At 39.0% G+C, this 25,044-nt stretch overlaps 1 protein-coding gene across 1 annotated transcript in view; it reads right to left on the reverse strand.

Annotated features, from left to right (window-relative positions):
* Positions 1 to 25,044, reverse strand: part of FRAS1 (Fraser extracellular matrix complex subunit 1) — a 515,723-nt gene that overhangs the window by 57,542 nt on the left and 433,137 nt on the right. The window contains 4 exon segments of the mRNA XM_043971175.1: positions 6,315 to 6,483; positions 9,794 to 9,953; positions 12,236 to 12,386; positions 20,311 to 20,424. Coding sequence (XP_043827110.1) covers positions 6,315 to 6,483; positions 9,794 to 9,953; positions 12,236 to 12,386; positions 20,311 to 20,424 — 594 coding nt within the window.

A 25,044-nucleotide genomic window follows, 5' to 3' on the forward strand; every position in this document is an offset into this window, starting at 1 on the left:
AGGAGATAAATCAACAGAAAAGATCCTAAAATTAGAAGAGAAGATGAGCACTAAATTCTTTTTTTTTTTTTTTTTTTGCAGGCAATGGGAGTTAAGTGACTTGCCCAGGGTCACACAGCTAGTTAAGTGTCAAGTGTCTGAGGCCGGATTTGAACTCAGGTACTCCTGAATTCAGGGCCGGTGCTTTAACCACTGCGCCATCTAGCTGCCCCAAGCACTAAATTCTTAAAGACATTACAATGTTCTCTTTAAAAATATTATATGACAAATGAAAAATGAACCAATGCCAGATAAAAGTCAGAACCTTGTGGAATCATAAGAGAACACAGAACAACAGGATGAAGATAGTCCAAAGTGTATATATACAAGGTATAAAAGAAAAGATACTCACAAAATAAAAATTAGAAAAGAGCAAAAGTTGTAATTTACTACTCTTGAAATATAAATAATTAGTGATTATTAAAAAACTCTGAATCTTCCAAGGAAGTAGGAGATATATTAACAAATCTGGAATACAAAAATATTGAAGTAGAGAAAAATCTTGCAAAAATAAAATGCCGTAATCTTAAAAAAACAGCGGCAAGACTACCACCACATACTCTATAAAAGCCAAAAGTGCTTACATAGCCTTGAAGATAAAATGTGTAAAGACAATTTAAGGAGCATAGATCTCCCAAAAGAACATGACAGATTGGAAAAACCTGAAAATCACACTGTAGAAAATTATATAAGAGAAAACTACCTAGAATTTCTGAATATGGAGAACAAAATACCAATAGAAAAAACCCACAAATCATTCCTGGAAAGGGGGAAGGAACTTGTGCACCTCAAACTCCAAGTTGCATAGTGATTATATTTTAACAATTCCAATGATGATAAAGAAATTCTGCATGTGTCCAGGAAAAATACCTTCAAATGTCAAGGAAAGGAAAATCAAAGAACCCAACAATCATTTATGTTAAAAATTAAAAAAAACTTCAAAAGTATGATATGATTAAAATGTTCCTATCTAAAACTAAAAGCTACATTTATTTGCATTAAATAAACATTAGAAGCTTTCCCAATAAATACAGAAATAAATCAAGTATGTTCCCTCGCCCTGCTATTCTTTGACACAATTCTAGAAATGCTAACAAAAGCAGTAAGTCAAAAGCTTAAAGATATCCGTTGTCATATATTGGTATTTCTAACTCTCAATAGCCTTCTAATCGATTTCTCTGCTTCTCACTCCAATCCTATCCACAACACCAGTGGTGTCAAACTCAAAAAGAATCAGATACCTGCTGAGTTTTTAGTGTCTTAGAAAATCACAGATTATCATTATCTATGTTGTATTAAATTTATATTTATTTTGTTAAACATTTCCCGGGTCCATTTTAATCTGGCTCTTTTGGAGTTTTGTGATTGATCGCAGCAGGCCACTTCAGCTCCTCAACACTGACAAAAGGATTTAGCTAAATCCCTTTAGCCTGCCAAAAGCCTTTCAAGTTGAGGTGTCCCCTCTAAGGTTACCTTCCACTGACTCTGCCTGTATCTTGTACATACCTAGTGATAATGTGGATGAAATCTACCCAATTCAATCATATCTGGAGATCAAGATCTGTTTTTGCCCTTTTTTGTAACTGCTGAACTTTGCATAGTATCTGCCACCTAGTTACTGCTTGATAAATGTTTATTGATTGACTGAAGAGATGCAAAGAAGAGACAAAACTATCCCTATTCGCTTATGATGTAATGACTTACTTAGAAAATCCTAAGGAATCAGAAAAAAAAAAACCACAAACTAATTGAGATAGTAGTTTCAGTTATGTTGCAGGCTACAAAATTATACACAAAAATAAATAGCATTTCTATATAGCAATAATAAAAACCAGGGATCAATAATAGAAAGAAAAATCCTATCAAAAAAACCATAAAATATATGAAATATTTGGTAGTCACTCAACCTACCAAAGCATAAAAATTTTTTGTGTAGGTATATTTACAAAATGCTTCTTAAAGAAATAAAGAGCTTAAATACTGGGAGGAATACTTAGTGTTTATGAACTGACCACAGCAGCATAATAAAAAAAAGCTACCGGAATTAATTCACAGATGTGATCCTATACCAAACTACCAATGGGATATTTTACAAAGACAGACAAAATAATAACAAAATTCATTTGTAGAAACAAGGATGTCAGGAAAATGATGAAAAATATAGGAATGAAGAGGGAATAAAACTTCTAAACCTAAAACTATATCATCAAGCAGTAACTATCAAAACTACTGACAACTGTTTGAAAAAATAGAAAGGTAGTTCAGTAGAAGAGACTGGACCAGGAAGAATCCTAAATAATGGAATTCAGTAATAGTGTTTGATAAACTTGAAAGCATAAATTACCTATGAAAGAATTCCCTATTTGATCAAAATTTCTAGGAAAACTGTAAACGAATATGGAAGAAATTAGGTTTAAACAAACATTTTAAGCCATATTCTGTAATAAATTCAAAAGGGACATATGAACTGAATATTAAAGGCCATACTATAAAAAAATATATGTGCACATATATTGGTAGGGGGTGAATGTTTAACCAAATAAGGGACAGAGGCAGTTTAAAGAGATGAAATAGAAAATTTTGATTACATAAAGTTGAAAAGCTTTTGAACAAACAAAATTAATGCATTTTCTCTCTCTCTCTTTTTTACAACATTGTTTATATGGGAATATGTTTTGCATGATTGCTTTGGAAGGGTGCGTGGAAACAGAAAATGTGGAACTGAAAATAAAAAATTTTAATTAAAAAATTCACTTAAGAGAAATGATCAACTGGGAAAAATCTTTGTATGAAATATTTTCGAGAGGGGTATGATGGCCAATATTTATAGTCAATGAATAGAAATATATGAAACCAAAATCCATTCCCCACTGAGTTAGTGCTCAAAGGATATGAACGAACAGTTCTCAAAAGAATTGCAAATATTAGGAGAAATCTCTTTTTCTCTTCCTCCTACCATGTACCCCATTGGAGAAAAAACCATAAATTCCTTGTAACAAATATGCATAGGCAAGCCAAATGAATAATTTTATTTGAAAAGTTCAAAAATATATATTTCTCATTCTGCATCTGAATAAATCACCTCTCTATCAGGAGCTAGATAGTGCTGTCAAAATTATTCACTTTTAATAGTGATGTTATAGGGGACAGCTAGGTGGTGCAGTGGATAAAGCACTGGCCCTGGATTCAGGAAGAACCTGAGTTCAAATCCGGCCACAGACACTTGACACTTACAAGCTGTGTGACCTTGGGGCAAGTCACTTAACCGTCATTGCCCTGCCCCTCCCAAAAAACAAAAAATAGTGATGTTTTGCATGAATTTTTTGCTTGTTCTGCTCATTTCACTCTTATCAGTTCATACAAATCTTTCCAAGTCTCTTTGAATTGATCTATTTCCTCATTTCTTATACTACATTTCTGAAAGCATGGTATTTTACCACATTCGTGTTATTAACAATCATGTGAAAGAATGCTTCATGTCATTAATAATATCCAAAATGCAAAAATAAAAACAACCTTGAGGTTTGACATTTTGTCTAGAAAACTGACAGACTGTAAAAGATAGGAATGTTCTATGTTGGAGGGATTGTGGAAAGACAGGCAAACTAACAGAGCAATTAGGTGGTACCACAGTGCACAGAATACCAGACGTGGAGTCAGGAAGACTCATCTTCCTGAGTTCAAATCCAGCCTCAGACACTAAATAGCTGTGTGACCCTGGGCAAGTCACTTAACCTTGTTTGCCTTAGTTTCCTCATCTGTAAGATGAGCTGGAGAAGGAAAAGGCAAACCACTCCAGTATCTTTGCCAAAGAAAACCCCAAATGGGGTCACAAAGAGACAGATGCGACTGAAAAATGACTGAACAACAGTGTGCTCCAACAGTGTCCAAAGCCTTTCTACAGCAAAAATATTTATAGTAGCAGTTTTTATGTTAGCAAAGATTTAGAAACAAAATACATTCTCAGTAACTGGGGCATGGCTAAACAAATGGTGGCACATGGATATAACTGAACGTTACTGTGCTGTAAGAGATGACGAATGCGATCAATAGAGGAACATGGAAAACGTCATATGAACTGACAGAAGAGCGCAGAAGTAAGTGAGGTAAGCAGACACAAGAAAACAATAAATACAATGATGACAGCAGCGTAAATGGAAACAACAGAACAGCTGACGCTGTATTCTTCAGACTTACAATGACATAGCCAGGCCCCAAAGAAGAGAAATGAGAAGGAACTCTCCCTGCTTCTTTGCAGAGGAGGAGGAAACATTCCATATGACCTCAGACTTGTTTGATATGTTGGTTAGTTTGGGGGAACATTTAGTCTTCCTTTTTTTTTTTTAAAGTGAGGCAATTGGGGTTAAGTGACTTGCCCAGGATCACACAGCTATAAGTGTCAAGTGTCTGAGGCCGGATTTGAACTCAGGTCCTCCTGACTCCAGGGCCAGTGCTCTATCCACTGCGCCACCTAGTTGCCCCTAGTCTTCCTTTCTTAAAAATGAATTTTTGATTACAGGGGCTAGAGGAGGGAGTGGGGATACAGTGGGTCATGTAGATAATGTAAAACAAAACATATCAGCACAATTTTAAAAATAAAACAATGAAAGAAATTTACATGATAATTTTGTCATATATTTGAAAGGAATAGCAATTTGTGCATAGTAGATTTGCAGTTTCAAGTGCAATCATCTTTTTTATTGTACTGTGTTATGGAAATGCTTATTTTAGTCCATAAATTAAAAATAAAATAAAATAAATGATGAGAGAATTTGATGGCTTTATTCCAGTTTTACTTTGAATGGAAAACTAAAACCTACATATGAGGAGCTTTATGAATAAAAAAAAAAACAGAAGGAAATGGGGAAATGGGTTTTGCTTGACCTTGGCATAAACTGAAACATCTGTGGTTTATATGTCTTTAGTCATAAACCTCTAGGGTCATTAAAAATCCACAAAAGAAATTATTTTGATAAAAATTCAAAAACATAACAATTCAAGTCGAATTCTGTTTTTATTTCAAAACATTTCCTCTTTCAAAGAAAAGAAATATCTGCCTGTCTAAATATAAGGCCTAAATCTAGTTAGCCCTTCAATATTCTCTTTAAAAGATGTAATCTGACCCATTAATCTTTTAGATAATGTACATTGTTATGTCATGTCATGTTATATATTAATGTATATTTGGCTTCACTCTTCTCTTCACTTAAGTCTCATAGATATAGCAAAGTCAATGGCATCATAAAAACACTGCAGTGAAACATGAGCCCAGACCCTTTTAGAAGGATGTGGATCAATTAGAGTAACTCATTCCACTTGACAGACAGAGTGACCCTTTTCACAGGAGCTTGAGCAGAGGGTGAGACTTGTGTCTAGGTGGTTTAAGTGGGGGCCTATGTATGTAACATGATTTGAGAGACATTGGGAAGGTCTCCTTGACCTTCACACTCCCTGAGATTCCAACATTATTCATCCCTTTGAATCTTTAAGACTTTTCAGTCTCCAGAAAACAAAAATTTCCCTAGTAAGGTTTATTACATCTTATAAGTATGTGATGTATAAAAAAGTCTGAGAGATACAGTTTTGGAGGTAATTAATGATTTTATTAATTATGCTAGCAGATAATTAATAAAAGGGGCCAGTGACATTCTCAAATGCAAAGACCTCTCATGGAACCCACTAAACACTTACATGGCCTTGGAACTGTGGGTGTTCCTGAGGGTGACAATCACCTCTGATTGGTTAACAAGTAATGAGAAGAATAATATCATGAGAGGTTGACTTATTCAAATGAAGGGCTAGAGGACTTATCACTCTAGTTCCCAGACCACCCCAGCCATGGACAATCTAGACAAAGGATCTATCCCCACCCCCTCCCTGTCCCCAAGCCTGAGTAGAACACAAATGGGTTTCCCAACTTGCGTGGGGACAAACAAGATTGAGGAGAAAGTTAATCCGATCTCATCAGCAAAGTCTCTCAAATGCTGACTTTACCTAGTAGAGGATGAGGATAAAGGAGGGAAAAACTCCCTCCACCTCCCCAGTAATTTGTTATTTAATAATTTCTCTCAATGATAAGCTGACAAGATAGTAGCAATTAGATGCTCATCTGAGAGCTAAGATGGAGGACCAGAGAAGGCAGAAGATACCAGGAGAGGGCAGGGGAGTCAGAAAGGAGATGGAGAAGAGGGCCAAAGGAAACTTCCCACGGAGGTGAGGGGCGTCTCTGCCGCTCAGGATCAAGAATGAGATTCTTGCCGTCCTTATCCACTCACCTGGCCGGCATACTCCACGTAGTCTTGGTGCCCATGTTTTGAGCTTGGGTTGGAACTGGAGATGGCTGTCCCCTGTTCAGTTCGACACAGGACAATGGCATATTGGTTGAGGTTCCCGGTTCTCTTCACGGTGACGCTGACAGAGCCGGCCTTCTCACTGACGTTGTAGCTTGGAATATAAGAACAAGTGGCTATAAATCTCTTCTGTCATTATGAGAGGCACCAGTATAAATTTGTTTAAGAATCATGCACATTCTGTATGATGTTTAAAAATTGGACCTGTGATTATATTGGCATAGGCAGTTAGATGGTGCAGTGCACCTACAAAAAGGAAGACCTGAGTTCAAATCCAGCCCCAGACACTTACTAGCTGTGTGACCTTGGGCAAGTCACTTAACTTCTGTTTGTCTCAGTTTCCTCATCTGCAAAATGGGAATAATAACATCACCTACTTCCCAGGGCTGTTGTGAGGACCTCATAGTTGTGTTTGCCTCATAGTCCTCTTCCTTTGAGAACCAGCTCAAGCATCATCTTCTTCCTTCTGCATGAAAACCTTTCCTAATCTCCTTCCCCCTCTCCCCCAACAACTGAAGATCAACTGGCAAGATAAGTTATGGGGCTCTGAGGTCCTTTCTCAAGCTGAACCACCAAGCATTCAAACTCTACTGCAGAGAGCGCAAATCCAAAAGGTCGGCCATGTTATTCGAAAGCCTATAACAAAGCTTCTTAAACTGTGGGTTCCAACTCTATATGGGGCTGCATAACTGAATGTGGGAGGGTCTCAAAAATTTGTTGATTGGCCTACCTCTTTTATATACTTATATATACCCGGGGTCTGGTAAAAATGTCTTGGGTGAAAAAGGGTCATGAGTGGAAAAAGTTTAAAAAGCCCTGGTCTAAAAGACTATTTTATGGAGAATTCACACAAGACAAGCACTCACAAGGAGGTCAGAAGAAGCAGTACAAGGACCCTCTCACGGTCTCTCTGAAGAACTTTGGAACCGATTGCAAGACATGGGAGCTAGCCCCCATCAAAGAAAAAGCTGTGCTCTATGAGCAAAGCAGAATTGCAGTAGCTCAAAAGAAATGCAAGATGTGCACATTTAGAGACATCTCCCCTCCAAATGCTGAACTCATATCAGTCAGATCAGCCATAATTGGACACACTGTCCCTTGACCGCGTCATTTTGGACCTCTTCTAGCAGGAAGGATAGCAATCAACCAATTAGTGCCCTTGTTCCCAAACTCCTTTGTGCTTAGGAAATTTATATGTGTTTGTATTTGTTTGCTCTGGATGTTATCCTTTATATGTATCTTACACATCCTTATTGTCCCCTCCATTAGAATGAAAGCCCCTTGTCAATAGAGAACATCTTGTCCTTGGTGAGTGACTAATTCTTGACTAAGAGGCCCTCTCTTTCCATTATACCACTACATTCTTTGTATGGGATTTAATTGATTACTAGCATTTAGAGAAAAATAACTCGGCACCTTTAAGAAGCATAGTTGTTAAGTGAAGGAACTAGTCTTTGAAAGTCAAGGTTACCAAGTGAATGAATTAGGTCATGGATACAGAGATGGTATAGGGATGTTAAGTGGCGCCATAGTGCACAGAGTGCCAAGCCTGGAGGCAGGAAGACTCATCTTCCTGCTTCAAATCTGGCCTCAAATATTTAGTAGCTGTGTGACCCTGGGCAAGTCACTTAACCCTGTTTGCCTGTTTCCTTATCTGTAAAATGAGCTGGAAAAGGAAATGGCAAACCACTCCAGTATCTTTGCCAAGAAAACCCCAAATAGGGTCACGAAGAGTTGGATGCAATTGAAATGACTAAACAACAACGTAGATATGTCATAAACCACCACGTTGAGAGATTGGCAGGCATTTAGTGCATGTGGGTTTGTCCCAGTTGGCAGACTAAGGATTATCTCACCCTAGCGAAAATGTGCCACAGGGAGAGCCCAGAGAATGTTGGGAGGTATTAAGAGGACAAATGAAACATGTTTCCTCCAATGAACATCTGGAACAACATGGAGCAGACCAGGTAGAAGCTAAGGATAGTACCTCGGGCAGCTCCGGACTTGGGGAAAAGATCAGTGAAGCTGGTTATCAGCCCAAAGATTTGGACAGCTGGAGTTCTAGAAGACTTTTAAGCAGTGACTTCTTTTAACTCTTTTTGTAACAGGGGCATTGTGTCACTTAGTAAAAGATAAAAGTTTAAATGAAACAGGTGCTTCATCTTCATTTGTTACATTATATTTCCGTCACATGCTCCCTACCTTCTTCTTTCACATTAACCCCTGAAGACAACCTGACAAATGGCCCTGGGAGATTCTGAATATCGCTACAGGATTCACCTAGAGAGGAAACACTGCGGGGATTTGTCCACCTCCTTAGGGTGATTCTTACAACCCCTACTGCTTTTGTAACCATGCAGAATGCACCAATTGACCCATTTCATTTAATTCAGAATAGCGAACATTATTTTGGAAAAACACAACAAAGAGTCAAACAGCACATTATTACACAGTTTCGCTTACAGATTCTATTGTGAACTGCTTTTCTGTAAGTGCACGTGGATGAAGGATGTAGGCCATACCTGGAGTCCATGGCATTAATTATTCTGCAAGTTTCATTTCCTTATACTCTGATTTCACACTTAGTGCTTAGAAGTATAAATTGTCAACACTCTTCTTGCAAAATGATTCAAACATCACAAGCTCTTATTCACTGTGGTAGGTTTGGATTATACCTGCTACATATGTTAGGCAGCATACCTCTACCTTCTCCTATTACCATAATATCTGCAGCCTCAGAATTCACCCCCCCACACACACCCCCTCCTTCCAGAAATCCTTTTGAAAACTCAGCACCAAGGACAGAGGAATGGGAAGGACAATCTATTTAAATATACTGGGCTCTGTGCCTCATTTCTGATTTCTTTCATGCCTTAACCACAGAGTCTAATGCTTATTTTTAGGTCATGAGTTGTTGTGTTTTGTTTTTTTTAACCAGCTTCCATAGATTAATTCCAAACAAAACCTATATATTTCTCTTTGGTCATTTCGGTCATGTCCGACTCTTTATGACCCCATTTGGAGTTTTCTTGGTAAAGATACCAGAGTGGTTTGCCATTTCCTTCTCCAGTTAATTTTACAGATGAGGAAACTGAGGCAAAAAAGTTATGTGACTTACCCAGGGTGACACAGCTAGTAAGTGTCTGAGGCCAGATTTGAACTCAGGAAAATGAGACTTTCTGACTTCAGGCCCAGAAATCTACTCACCGTGCCAACAAAACCTACATACGTGGAACAAAAATTCAGTGTATGTCTCTTGAATGAGATGCCCCTCAAAAGACTTAGCAGAGTACCTAGCACATAGTAGGCACTTTATAAATGCTGACAGATTGAATGACTTAAGGTTGATTTCCAGGGTTACTTGAGGTATTCTTCCATTTTGGGAAACAAAATGATATTGGTACCTGGTATGTTTAAAGCTGATCAGGGACCACTGGATGTGGAAGACACTGTCACTGACGACATTGGGTTTGCTGTCTTTCACTAGGAACTGGAAGCTGTCCATCGTCTCATGGATCTTCTCTTCATCTAGCACATAACGTATCAAACCTAAGTTCACGTCCTCTGTGGGGGAAAGATGGTCCATGAGTCAGTTCAAGCATGGAATGGCAACACCTCTGAAATGAAATGCTCAAGTCTACTTCCTTGAATGACTTACAGAGAGTATTGCAGTAGAAAGGGTCAGTGGATCTTAAAAAGAAAGGATTCTATAGAATTTTCAAGCCAAAACAGTAACAGCTTGGTGGAGAGGGGGTGCTCAGCTAATGGTTATGGGGACCGCAGAAGCAGGACAAAAAAAAATAGAACGTAATGAGTTATTAGCTTTGCAAAAGCAGCTACAACTTGATTTGCCCCCCCCCCCCAAAAAAAAACAGGAAGAAAATCTCTCTATGTAATTATATATGGGATTCAATCCCTTGTCATCTTGCCTTTTAGCTTCAGCTTCCTCCAAAGCTCAGCCACCTCTTCCTCCATTTAGCCTTCCCTGAACTACAACACCTGTCCTCTCTCCCCATTTCCACTCTATCCTCCTCAAGCTGAAAAGATTCTCTGATTTCTCAAATTTTCCTAGTGCATTTTGTTTGTACCTGTTCTGTCCCCATTACATTCTACCCTTGACCTTGTACATGTCATGCTGTACCCCCTCCCACCTCAAATGGAAAAGTTTCTTGATTGGAACTATGTCATTTTTAAATCTTCACATCCCCAGCCCTTAACATCTAGCATTTTGTGATTAATAAATGGTTGTTTAATAAAATGAGCCCACTAGAAAGAACTATGAACATAAAACTATTTCTGTTGAATGAATAATAAAAAGTGATTATGAAATGCTTTTCTTATGAGTTAAAAACATATTAATTTTTTGAAAGGGTTATTGAAAAAGTGTTTGTGTTTTTAAGAGATTATAAAAAGCTTTTCCTAAAAGTAAAAAAAAATTCGACATCATTTATGTTTTTTAAGAAATATGCTTGGGAGGGGTGAGGCAATTGGGGTTAAGTGACTTGCCCAGGGTCACACAGCCAGTCAGTGTCATGTGTCTGAGGCTGGATATGAACTCAGGTCCTCCTGAATCCAGGGCCGGTGCTTTATCCATTGTGCCACCTAGCTGCCCCAAGAAATATTCTTTTAAAAGTGATTATAAAGGGCTGAGAATAGCTAAGTCATTCTTGAGGAGATGTGCATCCATTTGGGAATGGCTGAACAAATTGTGGGATGAGAATATGATATAACAATGTTGTACTATAAGAAATGATGAGCAGAATGCTATCAGAAAAACCTGCAAAGACTTACATGAGCTTATACAAAGTGAAATGTACTGTATACAAAATAGCAGCAATATTGTAAAGTATTCTTTAAAAGTATTGTTTTTCATTCTGACTCATGATCAAAAATGCCATCTATCTGCAGAGAAAAAACCTATGAACTCTAATTACAAATTAAAGTATATTTTTCCCTTTATTTTTTTTAGGTGTTTTTTTGCCACATGGCTAATATGGATATAGGTTTTGCATGATTTCATGTGTATAACTGATATATTGCTTGTCTTCTCAATAGATGGGAGGTAGGAGGGAGAAAATTTGGAACACAAATTTTAAAAAAAGAATGCTACAAATAAATTTTTTAAAAAACTTATTGTTTCTAAAAGAGATGACAAAAATACCTTAAGATTAAAAAAATTTAAAACCCCCAAATCATTTGTTTTTAAAAGGTTTTTTTTAAAAAGTACTGTGGTTTTTTAAAAATGCTTTTCTTAGGAATGGAAAAACCCCATATCATTTGTGTTTTTGTTAGGCAGAAAAGTAAACCTCATGGGAAAACAAAAAAATCTTTAAATCAGGCCATGGTAAACAAAGGAAAAGATGTAAAAGATGAGCGTGGAAGAAATAAATTCCCAAAGCCCTAATATGAGGCCCTTGCTGCATACATTAGGACTTCTTTATCTTGCAGATCCTGGATCCCTTTGGCTACACTCTGGGGAAGCCACGGGCCCCTTCTCAAAATAATACTCTTAAATGCATAAAATATAATATATAGGATCGCAAAGGAATCAAATTCTATGAAAATGCAGTTATCCAATTTGTTTTTTTAAAGTTCATGGAGCCTGGGTTAGGAATACTGTTCTAAAACATGGCCATGATATAAAGCAACCAGTAGAGAAAGGAAGGGAAACATTGGATCATAGGTATAGGGCCCAGGAGAAGGAGAGATAATAAGAATATATAAACTGGCTCATCAGAGGCTCAGAAATAAATGTAGTGGCTATGAGGCTGATGGATGGGAAAAGTCCCTCCGTTATCTAGGATCGGAAGAGGTCCAAACAGGACAGGGGACATGGAGATTCCTACCTTGAGTAAAAGTTGTGGCACCTCGGCCTGGATGAAGCTTGTTTTCCACGTAGCCGTGTCTGGGTCCAGTTGTTATCTCATAGATGAGATGCTTGTCCTCTGTGTCTGGGTCCATGGTCAATAGCTCTTTCTTAGTGATCAAGTTGGTTGCCTAGAATGCAAACCCCAAACAATTTTATTCTTGGAGGGAGAATTAAACAGGGTTCTTCCCTCCTTCTTTAAGGGCATCTAGGTGGTGAAGAGGATAGAGTACTAGTCCTAAGGTCAGAAGGACCTGAGTTTAAATCCAGGCTTGGAAACTTATGAGCTCTGTGACCCTCTCCAAATCATTTGACTGTTGTCTGCCTGGGGATAACAATAGCACCCACCTTCCAAAATTGTTGTGAGGATTGAATAGTATCATATGTGAAAAGCACCTGGTAGACAGTAGGCACTTAATAAATCCTCCTTTCCTTCTTCCCTACTACAGGGAAGCTACATGGCACATTGGATAGAGCACCAGCCCTGGATGCAAGAGGATCTGAGTTCAAATCTGGCCTCAGACACTTGACACTTAGCTGTGTGATGCTGGGCGAGTCACTTAACCCCAATTGCCTCACCAAAACCCCCCCAAAAATCCCAAAACCTTCTTCCCTACTACTCTATGAAGGGCTCATGAGAATATTCTTTCAGATACCTAGCTATCCATTAATGGTAGAATCTCAGGGTTGGAAGGGACCCGAGAAATTATAGAATTTAATGACAACTGATTTGTGAATCCCTCCTACAATGTCCCTGATAACTAGTGATGAAGGCTAACTAGCTCATGAGGTAGGCTGTTTCATTTCCAGGTATTTCTAATTCTTAGGCAATGAGCAGCAAGGTGGCACAGTGGATAGAGTGCCAGGCCTGGAATTGAGAAGACCTAAATTCAAATCCAGCCTCAGATACTTACTAGCTGTGTGACCCTGGGCAAGTCACTTAGCCCTGTTTGCCTTAGTTTTCTCATCTGTAAAATGAGCTGGAGAAGGAAATGGTGAACCATTTCAGTATCTCTGCCAAGAAAACCCCAAATGGGATCACCAAGAGTCAGACACAACTGAAACAGCTGAACAACAGCAACATCAATTCTTAGGCAGAAAATTTTCCTTATATTGAGACAAGTGCCTCCTTTTAACCTTCACCCACTACTTGTAGTTTTGTTCTCTGTAGTCACAGAGTCAGTCTAATCCCTCTACCATCCTTCTGAAAATTTAAAGTGGGAAAAACTAAATCAAAATCATGAGACCGTTCATGACAGTGATGTCTTTTCTCCTCCATGCTATATACATACATACATATAATAAATAAGAAGTGTATACAAATATGTGTATATATTAGACACACACATAGATGTTTACTTCAATTTTTATATAACATGACTTTAAAGAACAAATGAGATAATATCTGTAAAAATGTTTAGCACAGGGGCAGCTAGGTGGCGCAGTAGATAAAGCACCAGCCCTGGATTCAGGAGTACCTGGGTTCAAATCTGACCTCAGACACTTGACACTTACTAGCTATGTGACCCTGGGCAAGTCACTTAACCCCCATTGCCCCGCAAAAAACAAACAAAAAAACCACACAAAAATGTTTAGCACAATGCCTGTCACATTTGTTCCCTTCCCCCTCCTCCCATAAATACACCCCAGTTTGTCAATGTCTCTCTTAAAGTGAGGTGTCCAGAACTGAACACAAAACTCTAGAGGTGGCCTGATGAGGCAGAATAATAGTGATGAGGATGGGGATGGGGGGCGGGTGATAACTCCCAGACCTTAAAGTCTACAAAGTGCTTCCTGAACAGCAACCATGTGGGGTAAAGTGTGTAAGTGTTATCATTCCCATTTTATAGATAAAGAAGCTGAGGCTGAGAGTGGTGGAGTAATGTGTCTAGACTCCTTTATCACATGAATAGCAATCATGCTGTCTAGCCATGTCTCTTCCATCTTGGGTTTGTACAGCTGACTTTTTGAACTTGTGAAAGAATTTATATGTTTTTATATATATATATGTGTATGCATGTATATATGTGTATATGCATCCATTAAATTTCATCTTCATAGACTTAGCTCATTCTTCTAGTCCATTAAGATCTTTGCTGATCTTGATTTTGTCCTTCAATGTGATGTCAATCTCTTCCAGCTCTGTCACCAAAAATTTCAATGACCACAGTTTCTCTATCTTTAGAAATCCACTTAATTAAAAAAAATTTTTTTTTGCAGGGCAATGGGGGTTAAGTGACTTGCCCAGGGTCACACAGCTAGTAAGTGTCAAGTGTCTGAGGCTGGATTTGAACTCAGGTACTCCTGAATCCAGGGCCGGTGTTTTATCCACTGCGCCACCTAGCTGCCCCCAGAAATCCACTTAATTTTAACATACATTGTTCATACCATGCTCCTTTACCTTCTCCACAAATATACTGTCAGAGCCTTAGTTAAATGTCTTCCTGAAATCCAACTACAATGGTATCTACTTCAATCGCCTGATCAAGTAGACAAGTAATTTTTTTTTTTGCAGGGCAATTGGGATTAAGTGACTTGCCCAGGGTCACACAGCTAGTAAGTGTTAAGTATCTGGGGCTGGATTTGAACTCAGGTACTCCTGACTCCAGGGCCGGCGCTCTATCCACTGTGCCACCTAGCTGCTCCAGTAGACAAGTAATTTTGTCCAAAAAAAAGGGGGGTGGGCAGAAACAACATTGGTCCACCATGACTTGTTCTTGTGAAGTCAGTCGAGCATGCTGGCTCAATGAAGGCATAGTTTCTCCCTTAGAGTGCTCACCAAACCATAGATTTCATAATTTGTTCTAGCATTTGAGCAGTGTTATAAACGGTGTCTACAGTTTGCAGAATCTAACTTCTTGCTTTTTTAAAAAAATTGTATTTAGGACACCTGCCCACTGTGTCTTCAGTCTTCCAAAGCATCTTCCATTCCCCAGGATTCCTCAAAGATTACTGAAAGTAGTTCAGTGATCACATCTGCAAGTTCTTTTAGTATCCTGGGGAGAATCTGTCTGGGTTAGAAGACTTGAACTCATTTCAGGCACCTAGGGGCCCTTTTCCCACTCTTTGCCTAAACAAGGTTTCAATTTCCCCTTAACCATTTTTGTTTTGCCCTTTCCGGTCTGATGATCACTCTCCTTGACAGAAAAGACAAACTAAAAATGAGAGTTGAGTAGTTTCCTTTTCTCTGTCATCTATTAACATTACACTGCTGACTCCAAGCTAGGGGTTCATTCCTTAACTTATTCTTTCACCTACTCCAAACATATTTAATTTTTAAAATTATGAAATAGAAAATCATCAATAAACATGAACATTTCCATATACAAAGGCAGCCAGAAAAAATTGTATAAGAAACCATGAATCTATTATATACATCTTGTTGTTAAAATACACATACATTGTATACATATATAATATTAAATTTAACATTAGTACCAACAATGGCCCACATACTGCCTGCATATAATCCCTTCTGAACTTCCTTCTATATATTTTTAAATGTGTTGTCAATACTATTTTATCATTTTTTGCATTACTACTACTACCCCCAAACTCTCCTCTCCTCACAAAGAAAACCTTCCATTCTAGCTTTGGCCTTTGGGGGAGACCAAGCCCTCTTTGGGTAAGAGGGAGACATCCAGGACCTAAGTAGAAATCCTAGGAATTGTAATCCTGGAGAAACAGCTTTCTTTCCTCCCCATCCTCAGGGAGAAGAGAGGGAGAGAAAAGAGGGGGAGAGAAGAGAGAGGGGAGAGGAGAGAGGGGGGGCAGGGAGGGAGAAGAGAGGAGAAAGGGAGAATGAAATAATGAATGAATGAATGAATGAATAGCCCTGAGATAAAGTCCCACATTACTAGGATTTTTTTAACTGAACTGAAGCAGAGAAGGGGCTTTTGCTTAAAAGTATGGACAGAGAAGGAACTCTGATGGAAGAGAAAAATGAAAGCATTGTGAAAGGGGAGTAAGACTAGGGTGTTCCCTACTAAGAAGTATGGGGGAATTTTTTTCTCAAATATATTGAGGAAACCAGTGAAGTGCTTTAATTTCCTTTTCTCCCCCTTTTGCCTTTATCTTGTAGTTATTTACTCCAAAGTCTCCTAATTCTCTCAGTCTGTTTATGATTTTTAAAATTTAATTCATGTCTTTCGGGGATCTCTGACTGCTGCGACAACACCCGTCCATGTATCGTTCCCTCAGCCACACTGAAAGGAATGGATGCCAAGGGAATGACCTGGATTCAGTCCCTGAACATCGTAAGAGACTCTGCAGCATCACCTCATATCAAACATATAATAGGACAAACAGAATGCAATGACTCGAGCCCTATACTCTTTAGTCTTTGCACAGAAAAAAAAAAAAACCTCTGAGACAATGAGCATTACTATTCATCTAGTACAATTATGCCTATCTGCCAACACTTTTTCTCTCCAGGATCACTTAATCACTGACCACATTAGAACAAAATCTTTGCTTCCCACTCTCATCTACATCTTCCTACAGTCTTCCCACCTCATGACCTGCTCCAATGTTGCCCACCCTTTCCAAAAACCCCTTTGGGGTTATCATATCATAGCCAATAACCTTTCCTTCATTCTGAACCTCTTTCTCTCACATTCCTTTCATCTATTGGCTTTCACTGAGAGCAGGCTCCCCACTCACAGCCCAGCATCCCTGGCCATCCTTTCTACCCCAGAGCATGGTCACACCCCTTGACATACTGCTCTGGAGGAAGAGGCAAAACCCTCCCTTTACTGCTATCACTCAGCAACCACCTCCTTCTTTCATCTTCATTCAATTAGAATTTTTATCCAATCAAGATAAGAGTGGTTTTTGTATACTGGCTCCCAGATCATATAAATTATGAATTCTTGAAACATATTTCTCAGGCTTTCTAAAAAAAAATCGGGGCAGCTAGGTGGCGCAGTGGATAAAGCACTGGCCCTGGATTCAGGAGGACCTGAGTTCAAATCCGGCCTCTGACACTGAACACTTACTAGCTGTGTGACCCTGGGCAAATCACTTAACCCCCATTGCCCTGCAAAAAAACAAACAAACAAAAACCCTCTACCTAAAAAAAAATCATGGTCTTCAGGGAGAGTCCAATAAATTTTCAATTCTTTCTCCTCAAGCTGTGAGGAAGACATTTATGAGCCACAAGTGACATGACCACGATCATCACAGAACTCCCAATATAAAGATCTATCTAGTACAGCTACAAGAAGAATTCAAATCACTTACAAAATTGCTACCATTAATGACCAGCAAGTATGAATATTTTAAGAGTGGCTGTAGCCACTGGCATTGGATGAATGTCCTTACTCAAGTAAATCCCTTCTTCATGCTTCTTTGCAAGGTGGGCTTTAGTCAGGTCTTTCTGGATAACGACATGAGCGAGAGTTTGTTCTTTAGCCAAAACAAAAAGACATGACTTCACCTAAGGCCATTAACTGTACGCAAAAACTTAAGCTTAGGTAAAAAATAATTTTGTGGGGTAGTGTGTTCCAAAAGAATAATGTTTATGTGTTCACAGTCAGCACTGGTGATGGTAAACAGACCGATATGCAGGAAAGTGAACCACACTGGAGTTCAAGTAGTGGCTCATATCCTTGGCTGTCCAATATGTATTTCACTCAATTGAACAGTGTAGTATATTGGGAAGGAGCCCTGGTTTTGAATCCCAACTCTTTTTTGGGGGGTGGGGCAGGGCAATGAGGGTTAAGTGACTTGCCAAGGGTCACACAGCTAGTAAGTGTCAAGTGTCTGAGGCCGGATTTGAATTCAGGTCCTCCTGAATCCAGGGCCAGTGCTTTATCCACTGTGGCACCCAGCTGCTCCCTTGAATCCCAACTCAGCCATTCATCTCTTGATTAAAGTCTTCTAGATATTCATAAGGTCCTTGTCAAAAAAATTTTTTATTTCCTTTGAGTCTTTGCTTGAGTTGTTGTTGTTGTTGTTGTTTTTGCTTTGTTATCCAGTTAGGTTCATAATAATGATTACCCAGAACCAAGCATCTACCTCACTTCCCAGTCACCAGTTCCAAACCCTGTGGTCCTGCATATACCTGCTCCACCCTTTCCCAACTCCCTTTCAGGCAACCTGCCTCTCCAACATCTAAGGTGAATAATGGCTGATGAAATTCAGCATTCTCTTCCATCATTAAAATGTCCTCTCTTGTGATTTCCCTTCATCAAGCAGGTTTCCTCCCCTACTAAGCTGATACCAAAATTACCTCATTTTCTTCCTTTGCTTTCTGAGAGGCAAACTTGACTACAAGTCAAAATCTGATCCATCTCAGAGAAGAGAGAAGACAGAACTCAGTGAAGTGGAGAGTTGGGAAAGGTCCCAGTCCAACCCATACATGACCAGACGACATACAGGATTGCTCACAGAGAACTGGTGTTTAGTCATCCAGTGTGTGCTTGAAGACTTCCAAAGATACCTCTCGAGACAGACCATTTTTTCTCTGGGAAAACTCTAATTGGCAGAAAGTATTTCCTGACATCAAGCCTCATTCCCCCCCACTCTTCAGCTCTGAGCCACTGTTCCTTGTTTTGCCTTCTGAGTCCAAATAGAATAGGTCTAATGTTCCTTTGACATGATGACCCTTCCGATGCTTGACGACAGCTACCATGTCATCCCTCAGCCTTCTCTTCCCCGGGCTAGATATCCCCCGTTACATCCTGCTTGTTCTCCTCTGGACATTCTCCATCTTAAACTAGGTACATGATAAGTACTAGATAACTGGTGGTTTGGTTTTTTTTTTTTTCATTCAAAAAGTCTTTTGTTCATGTTAAAAAATTTTGTTCCATAAAACAATTTCTGTCCTTCAATGCCATCCACATAGCTATTCACCTGTTATATACTCCTTTAGGAGCAGCTATTTGGTGCAATGGATAGAGCACCAGCCCTGGAGTCAGGAAAACCTGAGTTCAAATCCGGCCTCAGACACTTACTAGATGTGTGATTCTCGGCAAGTCACTTTACCCTGGTTTGCCTCAGTTTCATCAACTGTAAAATGTGCTAGAGGAGGAAATGGCAAACCACTCTAGTATCTTTACCAAGAACACTCCAAATGGGGCCACAGAGAGTCAGGCATTACTGAAATGACTCAACAATAACAACATCTTCCTTCCTCCTCTTCCTTCTTCCTTCCTCCTCTTCCTCTTGCTCTTCCTCCTCCTCCTCCTCCTCTTCTTCTTCTGCTTTTTTTGCAGGACAATGAAGGTTAAGTAACTTGCCCAGGGTCACAAAGCTAATAAATGTCAAGTGTCTGAGGCCAGATTTGAACTCAGGTTCTCCTGAATCCAGGGCCGGTGCTTTAACCACTGCACCACCTAGCTACCCCCTTTCGCCCTCTTTCTAATGCAATAAAAAAATATCATTTTGTCATTCAACCTCATGCGAAATACCAGAAATAGGTCACAGTGAATAGGACTGAAAAAATCTCTAAAGGCTTTTAAATAATTTAAAAGGATCACACCTCTCCTGAGTGGCCATGTGCCCCTATACAGCCTGTCCCCAGCCATTAAGAAGTCTCTCCACAACAGTGCTACCTGTTGCCCTTGTTGTCCCATAAGGCACAGGAGGATGCTTCTTTCTCTGAAATTCCAATTCCATGTCCTGCAGGAAAAGGCACACACCCATCTCAGGCAGCTCAAGGGGTTCAGCACCTCTTCACCTCCTGTGTCATGTTCTTCTGCTCACCAAATGTTTGGTCCTAGTTTTGATTCTCCTCTGTCTTTTCAAAGTCTTTCACTTTGTGGTCCATTCTTACATTCTTTCTTCTATCCTATCTAAGAGCACTTCATTTTCCCTAATAAATCAGGGAAGAAAGAAGAAATTTTTCGTATCCTTTTGCCTTCTCCTTAAATAGGGCAACAAGGATTTAAATTGTTCACCAGATGTTCATTTTCAGGAGGACATACATTTTTGATGAGCTGGGTAGGGTTCACACCTGTACACTCAGAAGTCACTCTTTATATAGCAGAGCAGAAAGAGAAACAGAGTGATTTAAGGAAGTTAAGTTAGCAGACAGAGCTAGGAAGGGCATACCTGTCCATCCACGTACTCCAGCCATTGTAAGCCCAAGTTGGTGACAATTCTTGGGGTACCATCATCCACTGGAAGGATGTCCACTTTAAACCGCTGGGGTGCTGCCGTCACAATCTAAAGGAGGGAAGCCAAAAACATTCAGGATGGGAGAAATGGAACCCTTCTGAACTGGTGACACTTTGGGAGTGGAAAATAGGAACTTGGGTCACCAGCTTGCATTGTGCAATGAGGACAGTAGCAAGTTGGGGGCAAGAGTTTGAGACAAAAGGAACCAAGGATACACACTCATGGGGTTTCCATTTTCAGTGCAGATTTTTTTTAACCATCTGGATTTTTTGTGGCTTTTACTATCATTCAGGGAAAGAACAAAAAAAAATAAACATTTCCCTTTTTATAAATCATAACATTCTTTCACGAGAAGCTAAGCACAACTATTATTAATACAAAGGGCCAGGCATATCAATCAATATAAAAATATTATAATTTTACTTTGAAATAAATTATAATTTATTATATAACAGTATCATATTAACCTATTATAATATATTTATTATAATTTTACTTTGAAATAATTTTTTATTCCACTATCTCTATGAATAAAAAACACAATGTACTACATCAGTTGACACAGTTTGGTCCCTCAAGGTATTCTTAAATTCTGGTCTTTCTAGTGTTAAAATGGCAATGTTAAATTTCTTTGGGGGAAATCTTCCTGTTTTTCCTGGAATAGGCTTTTTTTCCTTGTCTCTGGTGGGGAGGGGGGGAGCACCTAATTGTGGAAAGGAAGTAGAAGAAACATTAGGGCGAAGAATGAAAACATTCAATTCATAATAATATTTTACAATAAATGTTTGGGCTATTTCAGCTTGTAGATTTCAATGGTTCTTCCCTTTACTTTGCCTGAGCTACCTGCACAAAGTCCAACTCTGATGCCCCCTTGTGGCACGGAGGTGACCCTGGGTTCTTCAAGGCTCTACCACCATGGTGAGGCTTTGAGTACAGTAACAGCCATGAACTGGACCTGCTTTCCATGGTCTAGCCTAACAAAGGCTTCACTGTGGAATATAATAGGAAGAGAACTAGCTCAATGGTCAAAGGATTTGGGTTCAAATCCTGCCTTTGATCTTTACTATCTATGTGACTTCAGGAAAGTCACCTAACTTCTCCTAGTCTCTGTTTTCTCTCTGAAAATGAAGGATTGAGCTAGATGTCCTCTGAGGTCCCTTCCAACTCTAGATTTCAGCATAGAAATGCTTATTAATCACCAGTGGGGTGCCTATAACAACTCATAGAACAAGAAAAAAATACAAAAAGTTTCTCAGTTTAGGTCAATGAAAGAAGAGGATGAAAATGAAATGAAAATAGGATACAATAAAAAGGAGATACAGGTTGCTAAGAATCTCTTTTTTTTGGAGTGGGGGGACAGGACAATGAGGTTAAGTGACTTGCCCAGGGTCACACAGCTAGTAAGTATCAAGTGTTTGAGGCCAGATTTGAACTCAGGTCCTCCTGAATCCAGGGCTGGTGCTTTATCCACTCTGCCACCTAACTGCCCCCAATCTCATCATTTTCTGACCTTGCATAAACATTAACTTTGTTATGCATATTCCAAGAAATCAATCAATGAGTAGACACCCTACTAGGGTGACTGAATCCTATCAGTCTTGACATTCTCACTTTAAATGATGACTTTAAATGGAAATAGAAGGCTAAGTGAACTTGAAGCTAATGGAAGAATGGCTCATAAGATACACAGAGATGGAAGGGGCCTTAGAAACCATCAAGGTCTTATTTCCTAATATTGCAGATGTGAAAAATGAAGTCAAGATGGGGGAAGTTACTGGTCTAAGTAGTAAATGACAGAGCCAAGATTTGATCACAGATTCTCTGCTTCTAAATCCAGAGATCCTTCCACTGGCCTGAGGTCTTTCCATGTTGGTGGCCTTGGTTTTAACACATATTCAAAGGTGACAAGAAACATCATCTGGTAGGACACTCAGTCATTTTGACTTGTAGGGCTGAAAAAAATCATTTGCCAAAATGTCATCATGAAAATAACTTCTGCCCATAAACCAACAGGTATTGTAGAAGATATGGGTAGAGATTCTTTTTAAAAGTGATTAAACCCTCTAAGTTATATCCATATATACTCTAATCCTTGGGGACTTCGATGCAAAAGTGGTCACGGGGGAGGCTGGTGAAAAGTGCCTTTAAAATAGGTTTAGGAATAAAAAAATGGGAGAAAGTAAAAGCTTGGAGGTTACAGAGATGTTTTATTTCTTTGCTATGAGTATTTTCTTTAAGAAAGGGTCAGGCAGCCGTCACTGGACAGGATGATAACAAACAATGTCACACAAAATGCTAAAAGAAATGAAACTTTTATAGCAGACAGCAAATTATACTGAGTGGCTGTCATTTCTGAATCAACTGTCTGTATACAAACAGATCATTGTCTTGTCAAAACCAGAGAAGGGAGAAGGGAAGTAAATATGCTGCCAGGTGCTGTGCTAAGTGTTTTACAAATATTACCTCATGGGATCCTCACAACAATCCTGGGAGGAGGCTGCTACTATTATCCCCATTTTACAGAGGAAGAAACTGAGGTGAGCAAAGGTAAAGTAACTTGCCCAGAATCACACAGCTAGGAAGTGTCTGAGGACAGATTTGAACTCGTCTTCCTGATTCCAAGCCCAGCTCACTGTGCCACCAGCTGCCCCATCGATCATTACCCAATTATAAGAAAGAATAAAAAATGAGAAGAAAATGATATGGAACAGAAGTCGCTCTAAGCTGACCTATTTAAACAAGCTGTTGATGATAAATAATGAGAAATGGATAGAAAGAAATGAAACCTATGATTAACAATTTCCTAAGGAATTGTAATGAATGCAAATCAATTGCCAAAATGAAAAGAAAGAATAAGGGAAGGACAAACTTATAGAGAGTTTTTTGAGTCACAACTAACCCAGATTATCCTGAGGGCATTCATGCATGACACTGAAAAATGGAGAGCAAACAGCTGAAAAATTGAAAAAGATTTGTGAAGATTTCTATAACAAACCCTTTTCTCCATCAAGAAGAGCTAAAACCACCTGGATATTATCATTCCCAAAGTGCTGCATGAGGAAGGAAAAATGGTGCTCAAGAAAATAAAAAAGCAAAAAGGAGTATGACTAGAGCAAATAAATATAAAGAAGTTCTATGTTGGCTGCAACTCAATTTTTGAGAGCATCGGGGATTTGATGTTCAAGATATTTAAAAGAAGAGAGCTGAATGCTTGTTTAAAGAAAGAGTTTATTACTGACAAAATGTTCGAGAAAATATCAGTAAATATTAAGTCATGTGTCTACTATCCTATATTTATAAATTTTCATGAGAATAATCTACATATATGGGGGGGTCTCCTTCCTGAAGGCACGAAAGGGACGATGAAGACTTTTGCAAGGATGTATTTTTGAGGTCACATAACTGATGTAAAGGTAGGACACAAGATTTCACAATGCTTATAAGTCTGATGACAATATAAAAGCATTTGATTCAGTGGAAGAAAATGATGTCTTAAAAGTTCTTCAAGCACAGGTTTCTCATGCATATATTAAAATCATACCGGATTCCTTGAACAATGGAACAAGATAGATGATTTTGTTCAATCACCTTTTCATTAACATCATGGAAGCTATAAAAGATGAAGATGTGTTTGCAAGTGTCATGGAAGAGATTTGGGCCAGATGCTGTAGGTGATGGTGAACTGGATTCAGAATGAACAGGAGAAGGAACATGAGCTATATTACAGTTAGGAAAGTTGCACAGAGGTTTTAATAAGTTCCATTATTCATCCAGTGATACTGCATAGCTGTAAGACATAGAACACCACAGTCTGAAAAGCATTAAAGTCGTAAGTCACACAAAGGACAACAAAGAGAGGTCTATGGTGGGTGTAAATAGGCTATAGCATATTAACCAAGATTTGCATAGGAGAAATGACATAAAGTATATCAGTAGGTAGATGAAGTACTGAAAAGATGCAGTCTAGACATCTAGAAAAAATTCATTTTTTGCCTTTGTTTGTACTCTCGGGGCTTAGCACAGTGCCTGGATAATAGTAGGTACCAAATAAATACTTGTTGGCTTGACTCAACCAGTCAAGTGCTCCAATGGTAGCTACATAATTCAAAGAGATCTAAAAGAAGACCCACAGCATGGTAGGAGAATATGGACAAGAGTCACTCATACAGGGTAAGAAAATGGAGATGCATTGTATGTGAACAACCACATTGAGGTGATCATAGATCCATGCAGTTATCAAAACATGTCAAGGGTGGTATGATTATAAGCTGCATAGAATGACTTATTCTACCATCATGTTGAGAAGTCAGGTTTTTAATTTTCATTCTTCCTCATCTCCCAGAATCACCCTGGAGACCTACTGCATCCCCCTTGTCAACCAGAGGACAAATAGGTCCCTCACTGCCACATCCTGGGCCATTCTGATATTTTGAAAAACAAACCAACTGCAGAAAAAGTGCAGACTAGGAGAGAGGGGAAAATGAAACCGACGATTGATCAGTAATGACAATGCAGGTGTTCAAATAGCAGAGATAATCCCAGGAGACTTTACTGGAACACAAAGTTAACCTAGTATAACCCATTCCCAGGCTGATTGCTCTACAGAAGATACAGCAGGTGTTCCTTCCCTTGTCATATTCTCTGCTGAGGCAAACGCAGATTAATTAC

The sequence above is a fragment of the Dromiciops gliroides genome, chromosome 6 (assembly GCF_019393635.1).
Source record: "Dromiciops gliroides isolate mDroGli1 chromosome 6, mDroGli1.pri, whole genome shotgun sequence".
Taxonomy (NCBI): domain Eukaryota; kingdom Metazoa; phylum Chordata; class Mammalia; order Microbiotheria; family Microbiotheriidae; genus Dromiciops; species Dromiciops gliroides.